Source organism: Salmo salar, chromosome 01, assembly GCF_965601325.2.
Source record: "Salmo salar chromosome 01, fSalSal1, whole genome shotgun sequence".
Lineage (NCBI taxonomy): Eukaryota > Metazoa > Chordata > Actinopteri > Salmoniformes > Salmonidae > Salmo > Salmo salar.
This window is the reverse complement of record NC_138291.1, coordinates 99,782,369-99,796,017: the sequence shown is the minus strand read 5'-3', so window position 1 is coordinate 99,796,017 and position 13,649 is coordinate 99,782,369. Positions and strand designations below refer to the sequence as shown.

Genomic DNA, 13,649 nt, shown 5'->3' with positions numbered 1-13,649 from the left:
AGCTGACGGTGTGAGAAGTGAGGGAGGGGTGGAGGCCTTCTGGTCAACGTAGCTACAGTAGATAGTGTGTTTGTGCCAAACAAGCCTCTTAAAGGGCTGACATCGGGCTGCCAGTCTCTGCCTGTCTGCCTGCCTGTCCGCCTGTCCGCCTGTCTGTCTCCAGGGAAAGAGTACTGGATGTATTGTACATAAGAAACAACCCCATTATGTAGGGGTTGAAACATAATGTTTCAATCATGTAATGCTTCTGCTCACCTGTGTTAAGCCCATTAACTTGTTGACGTTTTCTGAGAGGAAGATCATGTCACCATCCGATGTAACCACAGTGACGAACCCCTCCAGTGACTTCAAATACATACAGTCCATCTGTCTGTCCTCCTCTGCCTCTACACTGTTGGGGCAGCCTGTGGAAAACACACACGTCAGATGTGCAACATTATATAACTGTGTGTGTGTCGAGCTTGTTTTCCTTCTTGAAGCCCTGGCCAAGGTCCAAAACAAACTTCATACTGCATCTCTAAACACTCCCAAATCCCCTGACCTTCCCTTGGTTGCTTCCCCCCCCCCCACACACACACACACACAAACAAACTTGAGAAAGGCTGTTGCTTTAACGGCGTCTGTCTTAAGGCACACACTAATGAGTTAGCCTAAACCTTGAGACAAACATTCCCAGTACACTGAAAGTACATGATATACTAGCCAGTAGCTAAATCAAATGAAGCAACACAACCCCAACAATATTCTGCAGTCAGCACCACGTTTCTTGAAGCCAAGTGAGAAAATAGAGATAATGTTAATTTGGCATGGGCTGAAAAGGGAGGTAGCAGAACAATTACAGAGTCCCAGTGAACAAAATGTGACTCCATGCTAGGGGGGTCGGAAGCCTGTGATTCCTCCAGTGTGCTTCCCTTAGATAAGAGCTGTTCTCAAGGCCTACGGGGGGGGGGGGGGGGGGGGGGGGGGGGGTTTGAGGAGGCCTGGGCCTGGATTTTGGAGTTTGGCCCAGCATGAGAATGAGGCCCCAGGGGAGCAGCGACTTTCTCATGGGTCCTTGGCTGATGGGAGATTCCACTCCACAGGACCACCTTTGGCCTGAACACTTACCAGTGAATTTTGCGTCAGTAGTTTGGGATTCTAATAACTCCCATTTGAGCTGCACAGAGACAGAGAAAAAGCTCTGACGAAGGCCTTAAGGCCGATATGTAAAGATTAATAAAGAGCAGTAATACTATCAAGAGCAGTGTGCGGTTTTCTTTTTTCTCAGCTGTACAGAGACACAACATGGTTAAATGTACGTTAATAGGTACAGTATGCTCAACATCACAATGCAGGACTAATAGCTTCAACAAAAGCACAAATTGTAAGTCACATGATGCCATATCTTGCATCATTCAATGTAGTGTGTACTGTATCCACCTACGGATCTGAGCTCGGAGGACTTTCCTCTTGAATGTTACATTTCACCCCATGCAACACATTGAACCGTTGTAGGGGTGTTGGTGAGACAATGTCATGGCAGCTACATACTTTAACAGGCAGCCTGCTTCTGTTGTCAAAAAAGGCTGGTGGTTTTCATTAAAACTGAGAATTCTAAATGAAGCTTAATTTAATCTTTATCCCTGGGAATATCTGAAATTGACTCAATCAGTCAATCATTCATTCAGTGTCATAGTGGCTATCTGAGGGGCCAGTGTGTCAGTGTTCCAGAATCACATATATAACAGAAGTGTTTCCCCTACTGCTGAAGCAGTGTGTGTGTGTGTGTGTGTGTGTGTGTGTGTGTGTGTGTGTGTGTGTGTGTGTGTGTGTGTGTGTGTGTGTGTGTGTGTGTGTGTGTGTGTGGGCGAGGGGGAGGGGGAGGGGGAGTTGCATGGCGCCAGGGCAGGTCTGTGTTATGGCTGAGTTGAGAGAAGGAGCGTCAGCCTTAGTGGCAGCAGCCGGGCTTTCCACTGAGCGCCTTAATATCTCGATCTCCCTCCAACTCCAATCAGAAGCAACAGCCATGCAGATAAGATAATCGTCTGTACCATCTCCCCTCTACAGAGCTATTCTATCCCTCTCTCACTCCCCTTCCACTACTGTCCCTCACTCCAGCCTATTTTGAATCCATACATTCCATCTAATTTTCTATATCGCTCACCTTCTAACTGGCCCTAAAACACCTATAGGTAGAACACCTTCTAACTGGCTCTAAACCACCTTTAGGTAGAACACCTTTTAACTGACCATAAACCAGCAATAGGTAGAAAACCTTCTTACTGGCCCTAAACCACCTATAGGTAGAGCACCTTCTAACTGGCCCTAAAACACCTTCTAGCTGTCCCTAAAACACCTATAGGTAGAACACCTTCTAACTAGCCCTAAACCACCTATAGGTAGAACAACTTCTAATGGGCTCTAATCCACCTATAGGTAGAACACCTTCTAACTGGCCATTACACACCTATAGGTAGAACACCTAACTGGCTCTAATCCACCTATAGGTAGAACACCTTCTAACTGGCCCTAAACTTCCTTTAGGAACAAGATCTAACTGGCTCTAAACCACCTATAGGTAGAACACCGTCCAACTGGCCCTAAACCACCTATAGGTAGACAACCTTCTAACTGGCCCTAAAACAACTATAGGTAGAACAACTTCTAACTGGCCGTAAAACAACTTTAGGTAGAACACCTTCTAACTGGCCCTAAAACACCTCTAGGTAGAACAACTTCTAACTGGCCCAAAAACAACTATAGGTAGAACACCTTCTAACTGGCTCTAAACCACCTATAGGTAGAACACCTTTTAACCTGTTAGGGATAGGGGGCAGTATTTACACGGCCGGATAAAAAACGTACCCAATTTAATCTGGTTATTTCTACTGCCCAGAAACTAGAATATGCATATAATTATTGGCTTTAGATAGAAAACACCCTAAAGTTTCTAAAACTGTTTGAATGGTGTCTGTGAGTATAACAGAACTCATATGGCAGGCAAAAACCTGAGAAGATTCCTTACAGGAAGTGGCCTGTCTGACAATTTCTTGGGCTTCTTCACTCTCTTTATTGAAAACTGAGGATCTCTGCTGTAACGTGACACTTCCTACGGCTCCCATAGGCTCTCAGAAGGCGGCAAAAAGCTGAATGATGTCTTTGGAGCCCCTGGCTGAAAAACACTAGCGCATTTGGATAATGGTCGATCAGAGGACAATGAGACTGAGGCGCGTGCACGAGCCGACACCATGTTTTTATTTTCTCTGTCTTTGAACGTAAACAGGGTTTCCCGGTTGGAAAATTATCGCTTTTTTACGAGAAAAATGGCATAAAAATTGTTTTTAAACAGCGGTTGACATGCTTCGAAGTACGGTAATGGAATATTTAGAATTTTTTTGTCACGAAACGCGTCGGGCGCGTCACCCTTCTTTACCCTTTCGGATAGTGTCTTGAACGCACGAACAAAACAGAGGATATTTGAACATAACTATGGATTATTTTGAACGAAACCAACATTTGTTATTGAAGTAGAAGTCCTGGGAGTGCATTCTGACGAAGAACAGCAAAGGTAATCCAATTTTTCTTATAGTAAATCTGACTTTGGTGAGGGCTAAACTTGGTGGGTGTCTAAATAGCTAGCCCGTGATGGCTGGGCTATCTACTCAGAATATTGCAAAATGTGCTTTCACTGAAAAGCTATTTTAAAATCGGACATAGCGATTGCATAAAGGAGTTCTGTATCTATAATTCTTAAAATAATTGTTATGTTTTTTGTGAACGTTTATCGTGAGTAATTTAGTAAATTCACCGGAAGTTTGCGGTGGGTATGCTAGTTCTGAACGTCACATGCTAATGTAAAAAGCTGTTTTTTGATATAAATATGAACTTGATTGAACAAAATATGCATGTATTGTATAACATAATGTCCTAGGATTGTCATCTGATGAAGATCATCAAAGGTTAGTGCTGCATTTAGCTGTGGTTTGGGTTTATGTGACATTATATGCTAGCTTGAAAAATGGGTGTCTGATTATTTCTGGCTGGGTACTCTGCTGACATAATCTAATGTTTTGCTTTCGTTGTAAAGCCTTTTTGAAATCGGACAGTGTGGTTAGATTAACGAGAGTCTTGTCTTTAAAATGGTGTAAAATAGTCATATGTTTGAGAAATTGAAGTAATAGCATTTCTAAGGTATTTGAATAACGCGCCACGGGATTCCACTGGCTGTTGAGTAAGTGGTACGATTTCGTCCCACCTACCCTATTAACTGACCATAAACCAGCAATAGGTAGAAAACCTTCTAACTGGCTCTAAACCACCTATAGGTAGAACACATTCTAACTGGCCCTAAAACACCTATAGGAAAAATGCCTTCTAACTGGCCATAAACCACCTATAGGTATTACACCTTCTAACTGGCTCTAAACCACCTATAGGTAGAACACCTTGTAACTGGCCCTAAACCACCAATAGTTTGAACACCTTCTAACTGGCCCTAAACCACCTAAAGGTAGAACAACTTCTAACTGGCCCTAAAACACCTATAGGTAGAACACAAGCTAACTGGCAATAAAACACCAATAGGTAGAACACAAGCTAACTGGCCTTAAAACACCTATAGGTAGAACTTCTAACTGGCCCTAAACCACCTATAGGTAGAACACCTTCTAACTGGCTCTAAACCACCTATAGGTAGAACACATTCTAACTGGCCCTAAAACACCTATAGGTAGGACAATGCAATTCAGTTAAATCTAAGCAAGCCTAATTATATTATTGAGTGATAATTCACTTAAAATGTTTTTTTTTTCTTGTTTCTTTGTACCAAGCTTCTTTTAACCTAAGGCTTAATACAAGTAGTTGATCTAATTTCAAAATCTTTTACCTTAATCTATTAAGATATTTATGCTTGCTTAGATTTCACTTTTTGCTGTGAAGTTATACTGTTTGACCAGAAGAGATGACAAACAGACTTTTAACGAAGCACACCTGTTAATTGAAATGCATTCCAGGTGACTACATCATGAAGCTGGTTGAGAAAATGCAAAGAGTGTGCAAAACTGTCATCAAGGCAAAGGGTGGCTACTTTGAAGAATCTCAAATATAAAATATATTTTGATTTTGTTTAACACATTTTTGTTACTACATGATTCCATATGTGTTATTTCATCGTTTTGATGTCGTCACTATTATTCTACAATGTAGAAAATAGTAAAAATAAAGAAAAACCCTTTAATGAGTAGGTGTGTCCAAACTTTTGATTGGTACTGTAAATATATATAAAATTAAATATAAATGTATGCATTGATAGTAGTGATAAGCATAAGCTTTATGAGGAAAAAGGTGGTGAAGGCACTTTGATGTGCGTTTGTGTGTTAGTGATGCACATATTGACTCATAACCCGCCCCATTATATCCCTGGGGCAAGCGGGTTTAGGGCAGGCACGTGCACAGATAGGGCTCTACCTGTAAAGAGCACAGGCTCCTTTGCCCTTCCAGTCTCTAAAGTGCCCTTTTGGGTGGTGGTATAATTTCCCCCAAAATGTTCATTGTTGTTCAGGACCCACATCAAGTCGTCGCCAGGTTTGCCACTCCGTCCATTGTTTGCGCCTGTTGATCTGCGCTGTATTGAGCTCACCTACCCCGCTGCGCCTTTTCCCAGTCTATCTGAATGGAGATTGCTCCCGGCGCCAGGATAAAGGGCACCATTTTTTGAGATCTTGCATTGGAATTATATTGAATGCTTATATAATCACACGATACCACAATAAACAAAGTTCAAATGCCAAGATCGTTGAGTGTTTTTGAAGTAACAGGTAGGCTACAGATTTCGTACCAATCTCCGCTGCGCTGTTTTGGTAATGAATATAGGCTTCAAGATAGATAGGGTAATTCACCAATTACAAACAGCCTATATGAATGCAGCCATACACACAGCTGTCTTACCAAAATAATGCAAACTAAATGCTTAAAGTAGTAGACTAGTTATTCATGTATGCAAACCAAAAATACAGAAGAGCAGTTTGGCTTAGAGTACTGACACAACTGCGAATGCGAACGCATGAACGCGAGCAGAACAAAACAAAACATCAGATCGATAAATGCATGACACAATCTATATGTAGTTACATTAACAGTAAACAAACGAAGCAAACAAAACACGAATGGAATAACCAAAACATAGCCCACAGCCTACTAATGTGAGTGAGATGCAGCAATTCACAGCTGTCTTGCCAAATAAATAGGCATATAGGCCGGCTTCAAACATGGACAACCATGCCGCTTATGAGTTCAGGCAGCAGCACGTTGTGATATGCCGCAATACACTTCTGTGAATCAAATTTGAACATGTTTCCAATACGTACAGTTCCATGTACAACCACGAATACCAATAGGCTACCAAGAAAACCATAATAGAATGGATCTATTTCTATGATGAAACATGCTGATATGTAGCTATACCTAGCGGTAGCATTTGAGTTCTTGCACTGCAATGATGTTGAATTCTGCTTATATCACACTATACCACAATAAACATAAAAGTTGAAATTATTTTGACCAAGAAGTGACAGGTTGGCGCGAAATCTCCGCTGCTCTCTATAAGCACCATCAGCTAGATTGTTCCTTACCTTTTCAGAAGAGCCATATTTATGTGTCCTCAGAAAAAGCCTATAACTAATTACAAAAACACTATTCCTTGTGTTTCCATCTGTAACATATAAGATAAAATATATATATATCAAAGTTCAAGGATTGTATCTTACCTGAATAGCAAGTTGCACAATAGCTTGCCTTGCACCCCCCCCCCCCCCCCCCCCCCCAACAGTATTCTTATCTTTGTCCCCCAACAGTATTCTCACCTTTGTCCACTACAATATTACAACTTCTTCATATGGAGGACATCTTCCTCTGGTGGCACTAAGTTTTTCAGTTTGTTGCACCAGCCCATTATTTGGTCGCACCATTTCTTTTGCGGCATCACGCAATATAACAAATTAGTAGACCTATCAACTTAGAAAGTCATTCACAGTGCTTTATTAAAAAGTGTAATATAGATGTTATTTAAGAAATATCTTCTTTCATCATCTTGTAATTCAAAATATTTTTGACTAGTCCAGGGATTGCCCAAAAAACATTGCAGTTGTAGCCTACCTAATGAGGTGTCACATTCTGACCAGTAAAGGGGTCATTTGTTATTGTAGTTTGGTCAGGACGTGGCAGGGGGGTATTTGTTTTATGTGGTTCGGGGTGTGTGTTTATGTAGAGGGGTATTTGATTAGAGTATTCTGGGGTTTTTGGGTTATGTTCTATGTGTCGTATTCTAGGTTCAATCTATGTTGTGTATTTCTTTGTGTTGGCCTGGTATGGCTCTCAATCAGGAACAGCTGTACATCGTTGTTGCTGATTGAGAGTCATACTTAGGTAGCCTGTTTTCACCTGTCCCTTTGTGGCAAGGTGTATTCGTGCACTGCTATGTTTAGCCTGCAGAACTGTTAGGTGTCGTTCTTTTTTTTTTGTGTGTGGTGTTCGTAATAAAATAAATATGAGCATTCACGTACCCGCTGCATTTTGGTCCACTTCCTACGACGACCGTTACTTGAGGCCTATGCACTCGCAATGGCCAATGCTTTCTCTGTATCTCAAAGCCAGATCAAATATCTTTGTGAAATAGAAATTGTTGCTTTTCAGAAAGTATTCACACCCCTTTACTTTTCTCAGCATTTTGTTGTATTATAGCCTGAATTTAAAATTGATTCAATTGAGATTTTGGGTTACTGGCCATACTCTATAATATCAACGTGGAATTATGTTTTTTGCAAATTTTACAAAATTAATTAAAAATGATTAGCTGAAATGTCTTGAGTCAATAAGTATCGAACCCCTTTGTAATGGCAAGCTTAAATAAATTCAGGAGTAACATTTTGCTTAACAACTCAAATAATAAGTTGCATGGACTCACTGTGTGCAATAATAGTGTTTAACATGATTTTGGAATGACTACCTCATCTCTATACCCTACACATACAGTTATCTGTAAGGTCTCTCAGTCGAACAGTGCATTTCAAACACAGATTCAACCACAAAGACCAGGGAGGTTTTCCAGTCCCTCACAAAGAAGGGCATCTATTGATAGATGGGTAAAACTAAAAAGCAGACATTTAATATCCCTTTGAGTATGGTGAAGTTATTGGATGGTGTATCAATACACCCAGTCACTACAAAGATACAGGCGTCCTTCCTAACTCAGTTACCGGAGAGGAAGGAAAAGTCTCAAGGATTTCACCATGAGGCCAATGGTGACTCTAAAACAGTCACGGAGTTTAATGGCTGTGATAGGAGAAAACTGAGGATGGATCAACAACATTGTAGCTACTCCACAATACTAACCTACAGTAGTGGCCAAAAGTTTTGAGAATGACACAAATATTAATTTCCACAAAGTTTGCTGCTTCAGTGTCTTCAGATATTTTTGTCAGATGTTACTATGGAATACTGAAGTATAATTACAAGCATTTCATAAGTGTCAAAGGCTTTTATTGACAATTACATGAAGTTGATGCAAAGAGTCAATATTTGCAGTGTTGACCATTCTTTTTCAAGACCTCTGCAATCTGCCCTGGCATGCTGCCAATTAACTTCCAGGCCACATCCTGACTGATGGCAGCCCATTCTTGCATAATCAATGCTTGGAGTTTGTCAGAATTTGTGGGTTTTTGTTTGTCCACCCGCCTCTTGAGGATTGACCACCAGTTCTCAATGAGATTAAGATCTGGGGAGTTTCCTGGCCATGGACCCAAAATATCGATGTTTTGTTCCCCGAGCCACTTAGTTATCACTTTTGCCTTATGGCAAGGTGCTCCATCATGCTGGAAAAGGCATTGTTCGTCACCAAACTGTTCCTGGATGGTTGGGAGAAGTTGCTCTCGGAGGATGTGTTGGTACCATTCTTTATTCTTGGCTGTGTTCTTAGGCAACATCGTGAGTGAGCCCACTCCCTTGCCACAGAAGCAACCCCAGACACGAATGGTCTCAGGATGCTTTACTGTTGGCATGACACAGGACTGATGGTAGCACTCACCTTGTCTTCTCCGGGCAAGCTTTTTTACGGATGCCCCAAACAATCGAAAAGGGGATTCATCAGAGAAAATGACTTTACCCCAGTCCTCAGCAGTGCAATCCCTGTACCTTTTGCAGAATATCAGTCTGTCCCTGATGTTTTTCCTGGAGAGACGTGGCTTCTTTGCTGCCCTTCTTGACACCGGCCATCCTCCAAAAGTCTTTGCCTCACTGTGCGTGCAGATGCACTCACACCTGCCTGCTGCCATTCCTGAGCAAGCTTTGTACCGGTGGTGCCCCGATCCCGCAGCTGAATCAACTTTAGGAGATGGTCCTGGCACTTGCTGGACTTTCTTTGGCACCCTGAAGCCTTCTTAACAACAATTGAACAGCTCTCCTTGAAGATCCGATAAAATGGTTGATTTAGGTGCAATCTTACTGGCAGCAATATCCTTGCCTGTGAAGCCCTTTTTGTGCAAAGCAATGATGACGGCGACGTGTTTCCTTGCAGGTAACCATGATTGATCGAGGAAGAACAATGATTCCAAGCACCACCTTCCTTTTGACGCTTCCAGTCTGTTATTCGAACTCATCAGCATGACAGAGTGATCTCCAGCCGTTTCCTCGTCAACACTCACAATTGTGTTAACGAGAGAATCACTAACATGATGTCAGCTGGTCCTTTTGTGGCAGGGCTGAAATGCAGTGGAAATGTTTTTGGGGGATTCAGTTCATTTGCATGGCAAAGAGGGACTTTGCAATTAATTGCAATACATCTGATCACTCTTCATATCATTCTGGAGTATATGCAAATTGCCATCATACAAACTGAGGCAGCAGACTTTGAAAATTAATATTTGTGTCATTCTCAAAACTTTTGGCCACATCTGTACTGCGATTGACAGAGTGAAAAGAAGGAAGCCTGTAGAGATTAAAAATATGTTGTTTGCAACAAGGCACTCAAGTGATAATGCAAAATATTTTGCAAAGCAATTAAGTTATTGTCCTGAATACAAAGTGCTTTGTCTGGGGCAAATTCAATACAACACATTTTCAAGCATAGTGTTGGCTGCAACATGTTATGGGTATGCTCATAATCATTAAGGAATGGGAAGTTTTTCAGAATAAAAAAAAAACGTAATGTTGTTTCTTTCTCTGTTCTATGCGACCACCCACAGAAGGGGATGCAGTCCAGAGGATGGCTGTGTCCAGGAGTATGGTTGTGTCCAGGAGCATGGTTGCGTTCAGGAGCACGGTTGCGTCCAGGAGCACGGTTGCGTCCAGGAGCACGGTTGCGTCCAGGAGCACGGTTGCGTCCAGGAGCACGGTTGCGTCCAGGAGCATGGGGTAATGTAGTTTCATAAGATTTTTGGGAAACAAAATGGATGGAGGTCGACTAGAGGAAACAGCAGAGGGAGCACTCCCCTATCCACATCGACGGGACAGTAGTGGAGAGGGTAGAAAGTTAAGTTCCTCGGCGTACACATCACAGACAAACTGAAATGGTCCAACCACACAGACAGGGTGATGAAGAAGGCGCAGCAGCGCCTCTTCAACCTCAGGAGGCTGAAGAAATTCGGCTTGTCACCAAAAACACACATTTTTACAGATGCACAATCGAGAGCATCCTGTCGGGCTGTATCACCGCTTGATACGGCAACTGCTCCATCCATAACCGTAAGGCTCTCCAGAGGGTAGTGAGGTCTGCACAACGCATCACTGGGGGCAAACTACCTGCCCTCCAGGACACCTACACCACCCAATGTCACAGGAAGGCCAAAAAGATCATCAAGGACAACAACCACCCGATTCACTGCCTGTTCACCTCGCTATCCAGAAGGCAAGGTCAGTACAGGTGCATCAAAGCAGGGACCGAGAGACTGAAAAACAGCTTCTATCTCAAGGCCATCAGACTGTTAAACAACCATCACTAACATTGATTGGCTGCTCCAGCCACTTTAATAATGGAAAAATGTATGTAATAAATGTATCATTAGCCACTTTAAACAATGCCACTTCATATAATGTTTACATTTCCTACATTACTCATCTCATATGTATATACTGTACTCTATACCATCTACTGCATCTTGATGTAATGTATCACTAGCTACTTTAAACAATGCCACTTTTATATGTTTACATATCCTACATTACTCATCTCATATGTATATATTGTACTCTATACCATCCACTGCATCTTGCCTATGCCGTTCTATACCATCACTCATTCATATATTTTTTTTATGTACATATTCTTATTCATTCCTTTACACTTGTGTGTATAAGGTAATTGTTGTGAAATTGTTAGGTTAGATTACTCGTTGGATATTACTGCATTGTCGGAACTAGAAGCACAAGAATTTCGCTACACTCGCATTAACATATGCTAACCATGTGTATGTGACAAATACATTTGATTTGATTGTTTTTGGACAGCGTCAGTTGGGAACAATGTCGGACGGAATAGAGACGCTAGCTAGCTACAACGAGAGGACGAGAAGGATAAAGGTTTTCGGAGTAGAGGAATATGGAATGTGGATGGCTGAACTTGAATCTGGCCCGGTGGTGGCAGGTCGTGTAATGACGAAAGGGGATGCCATGTTTGATTCTGTTCGCATGAGTGAATTTGGTAAGAATGACTGGATGATGGTAATAAAGAAGAACGGAACAAAAATATCTACATTTGGAAATCAACAGAAGTTTCTGGTTGGAGTACGTTTTATGAATGTTTACTCGGAAGACCAGTTTGTGGTTATAAAGGTGCTGAAGGACGAATTGGGAAAGGTTGAGTCGGTCAGAGTGACCAGTAGCAGTATCATGGTCTGTTAAACAGCAACACAGAGATGCTGCTGCCTACATACAGACTTGAAATTGGCCACTCTAACAAAGTATCCATTATAACAACCTACACCTCAGACAGACTTTGATCTCTGGTGGACAAACCAGAGGCTTTCTGTCGACTGACTATCCAGCAGACGGACCAGCGACCACAGAGAGGGACAACAAAGACATACACTCGTAAATATGTAAATTGAAATTTATTTTCAAATGAGCGGTTGTTCATGTTAAAATTATAGGCATTTCCATGAGTGTAGTGTAGTCAACTCTATGTACTTGAATCCACTCTGTTTCCTGCTCTTGAGCAGCTTTCCTTTGTCTACCAAGACGTCATATCGGTTTTGTCCGCTAGGGACTTTCTTTGTTTTATGTAGTAACCAATGTATGACCTATTGTGTGTGTGTTTATGTAAATCTGTGATTGATTAAGTTAGTTAGTAAAACAATTATTAAGCCAATTTGGATATCGCTGATTCATGACTCTATGCTAGGGTTCGTGCAGATATCCAAGGGTTTGCGACGTTCAGTAATGACACTGATGAGGTAAAATTCATTAATAAGATAAGATATGAAAATATCTGAAGAGTTATATTTTGGGAAATTGACACTTTATAAACAATATTTTCCATGGTACCTCGACTTCCTAGTTAATTAAAGTTACCTGATTAGTTTAATTGCGTAATTAAATGACACATAGATAATTGTTTTGATAATATACAGTCTTCACATTTAATGATAGTCAACGCTACGGCACTTGTTAGATATTGCTGCACTGTCGGAACTAGAAGCACAAGCATTTTGCTACACTCGTAATAACATCTGCTAACCATGTGTATGTGACCAATAAAATTTGATTTGATTTAGGTGATTACATGAGTATGGAAAAAGCAAAAGGAGATACCTCTGTGGCTTTAAAAACTTTGAAAGTACTAAAGTTATGATTTTCAGATTAGGGCCCTGATGAAAGATGCCATCTCTGGCTTTGATATGGAGGAGTCACGTTTTAGGGACAACATGCCGGGAATAGCTGGGGCACGTCGATTAACCCGTACTGTGACTGGAAAGAAGGAGGAAAGGCTTTCTGTACTGTTGATGTTGAGTCTCTCCCGACCCATGTAAAGCTGGGTACAGTATATGAGATATGCGGTCCAAGCATATGTACAAAAAAAACCTACAATGTCATAAATGGCCACATGTCAAGTATTTGCAGATGGAATACGTGTTGAAGAGGATGCACAATGCTGCAATTATGATGGGAATCACGTTCCAGAGTTCACCCCATGCCATGTTAGGGGGAAGGTCAAAGTAACGACGAGGATCAAACTAATTTCAAAAATTGAGGAGACTGGATATCATTGTGAAAGCGGCAAAAAAAATGCAATAAATGTTCAAGAGAAAAAAAGGGAACTGTATTATTTTATATTTGCGGGTTAATCTATCACATATAGTCCGGCTGACCGGTTATTTGCAGTTGTGAGTGGGTGCGGGTGAACTAACACCTGACCCACGCATTTTGTGTGTGTTTTGTATATGTGTGTCTTCCTGTACAGTATGTGTGCATGGTATAGCGCTGACCTGAACCGATGACCTTGCGGGTGCGCAGGAAGCTGATGGCCAGTCTCATGATGGAGGCTTTGTCCAGGTGGGAGCTGACGCTGTCTGGGAGGGGCAGCTGATTGGCCAGCTCGTAAAACACCTCCGTCTCCTTACTACGACGACAGCGTGCCGCGTCACGAGACCTCTCCTTACGCCGCTCCGAACTGTTCCTTGACA

General features: G+C 41.8%; 1 protein-coding gene across 5 annotated transcripts in view; it reads right to left on the bottom strand.

The window, feature by feature from the left end:
* The window catches only part of LOC106611028 (endothelial PAS domain-containing protein 1), a 95,914-nt gene that overhangs the window by 34,051 nt on the left and 48,214 nt on the right, over positions 1–13,649 (bottom strand). For 2 of the 5 annotated variants that reach the window (XM_014210868.3, XM_014210850.3), the window contains exons 2-3: positions 13,452–13,642; positions 256–404 (exon numbers count right to left, since the gene is read on the bottom strand). In XM_014210868.3, coding sequence (XP_014066343.2) covers positions 256–404; positions 13,452–13,500 — 198 coding nt within the window. In that variant the 5' untranslated portion in view covers positions 13,501–13,642. The remainder of the gene's footprint in view (positions 1–255; positions 405–13,451; positions 13,643–13,649) is intronic. The other 3 variants (XM_014210877.3, XM_014210859.3, XM_045724776.2) reach the window with 2 other exon arrangements.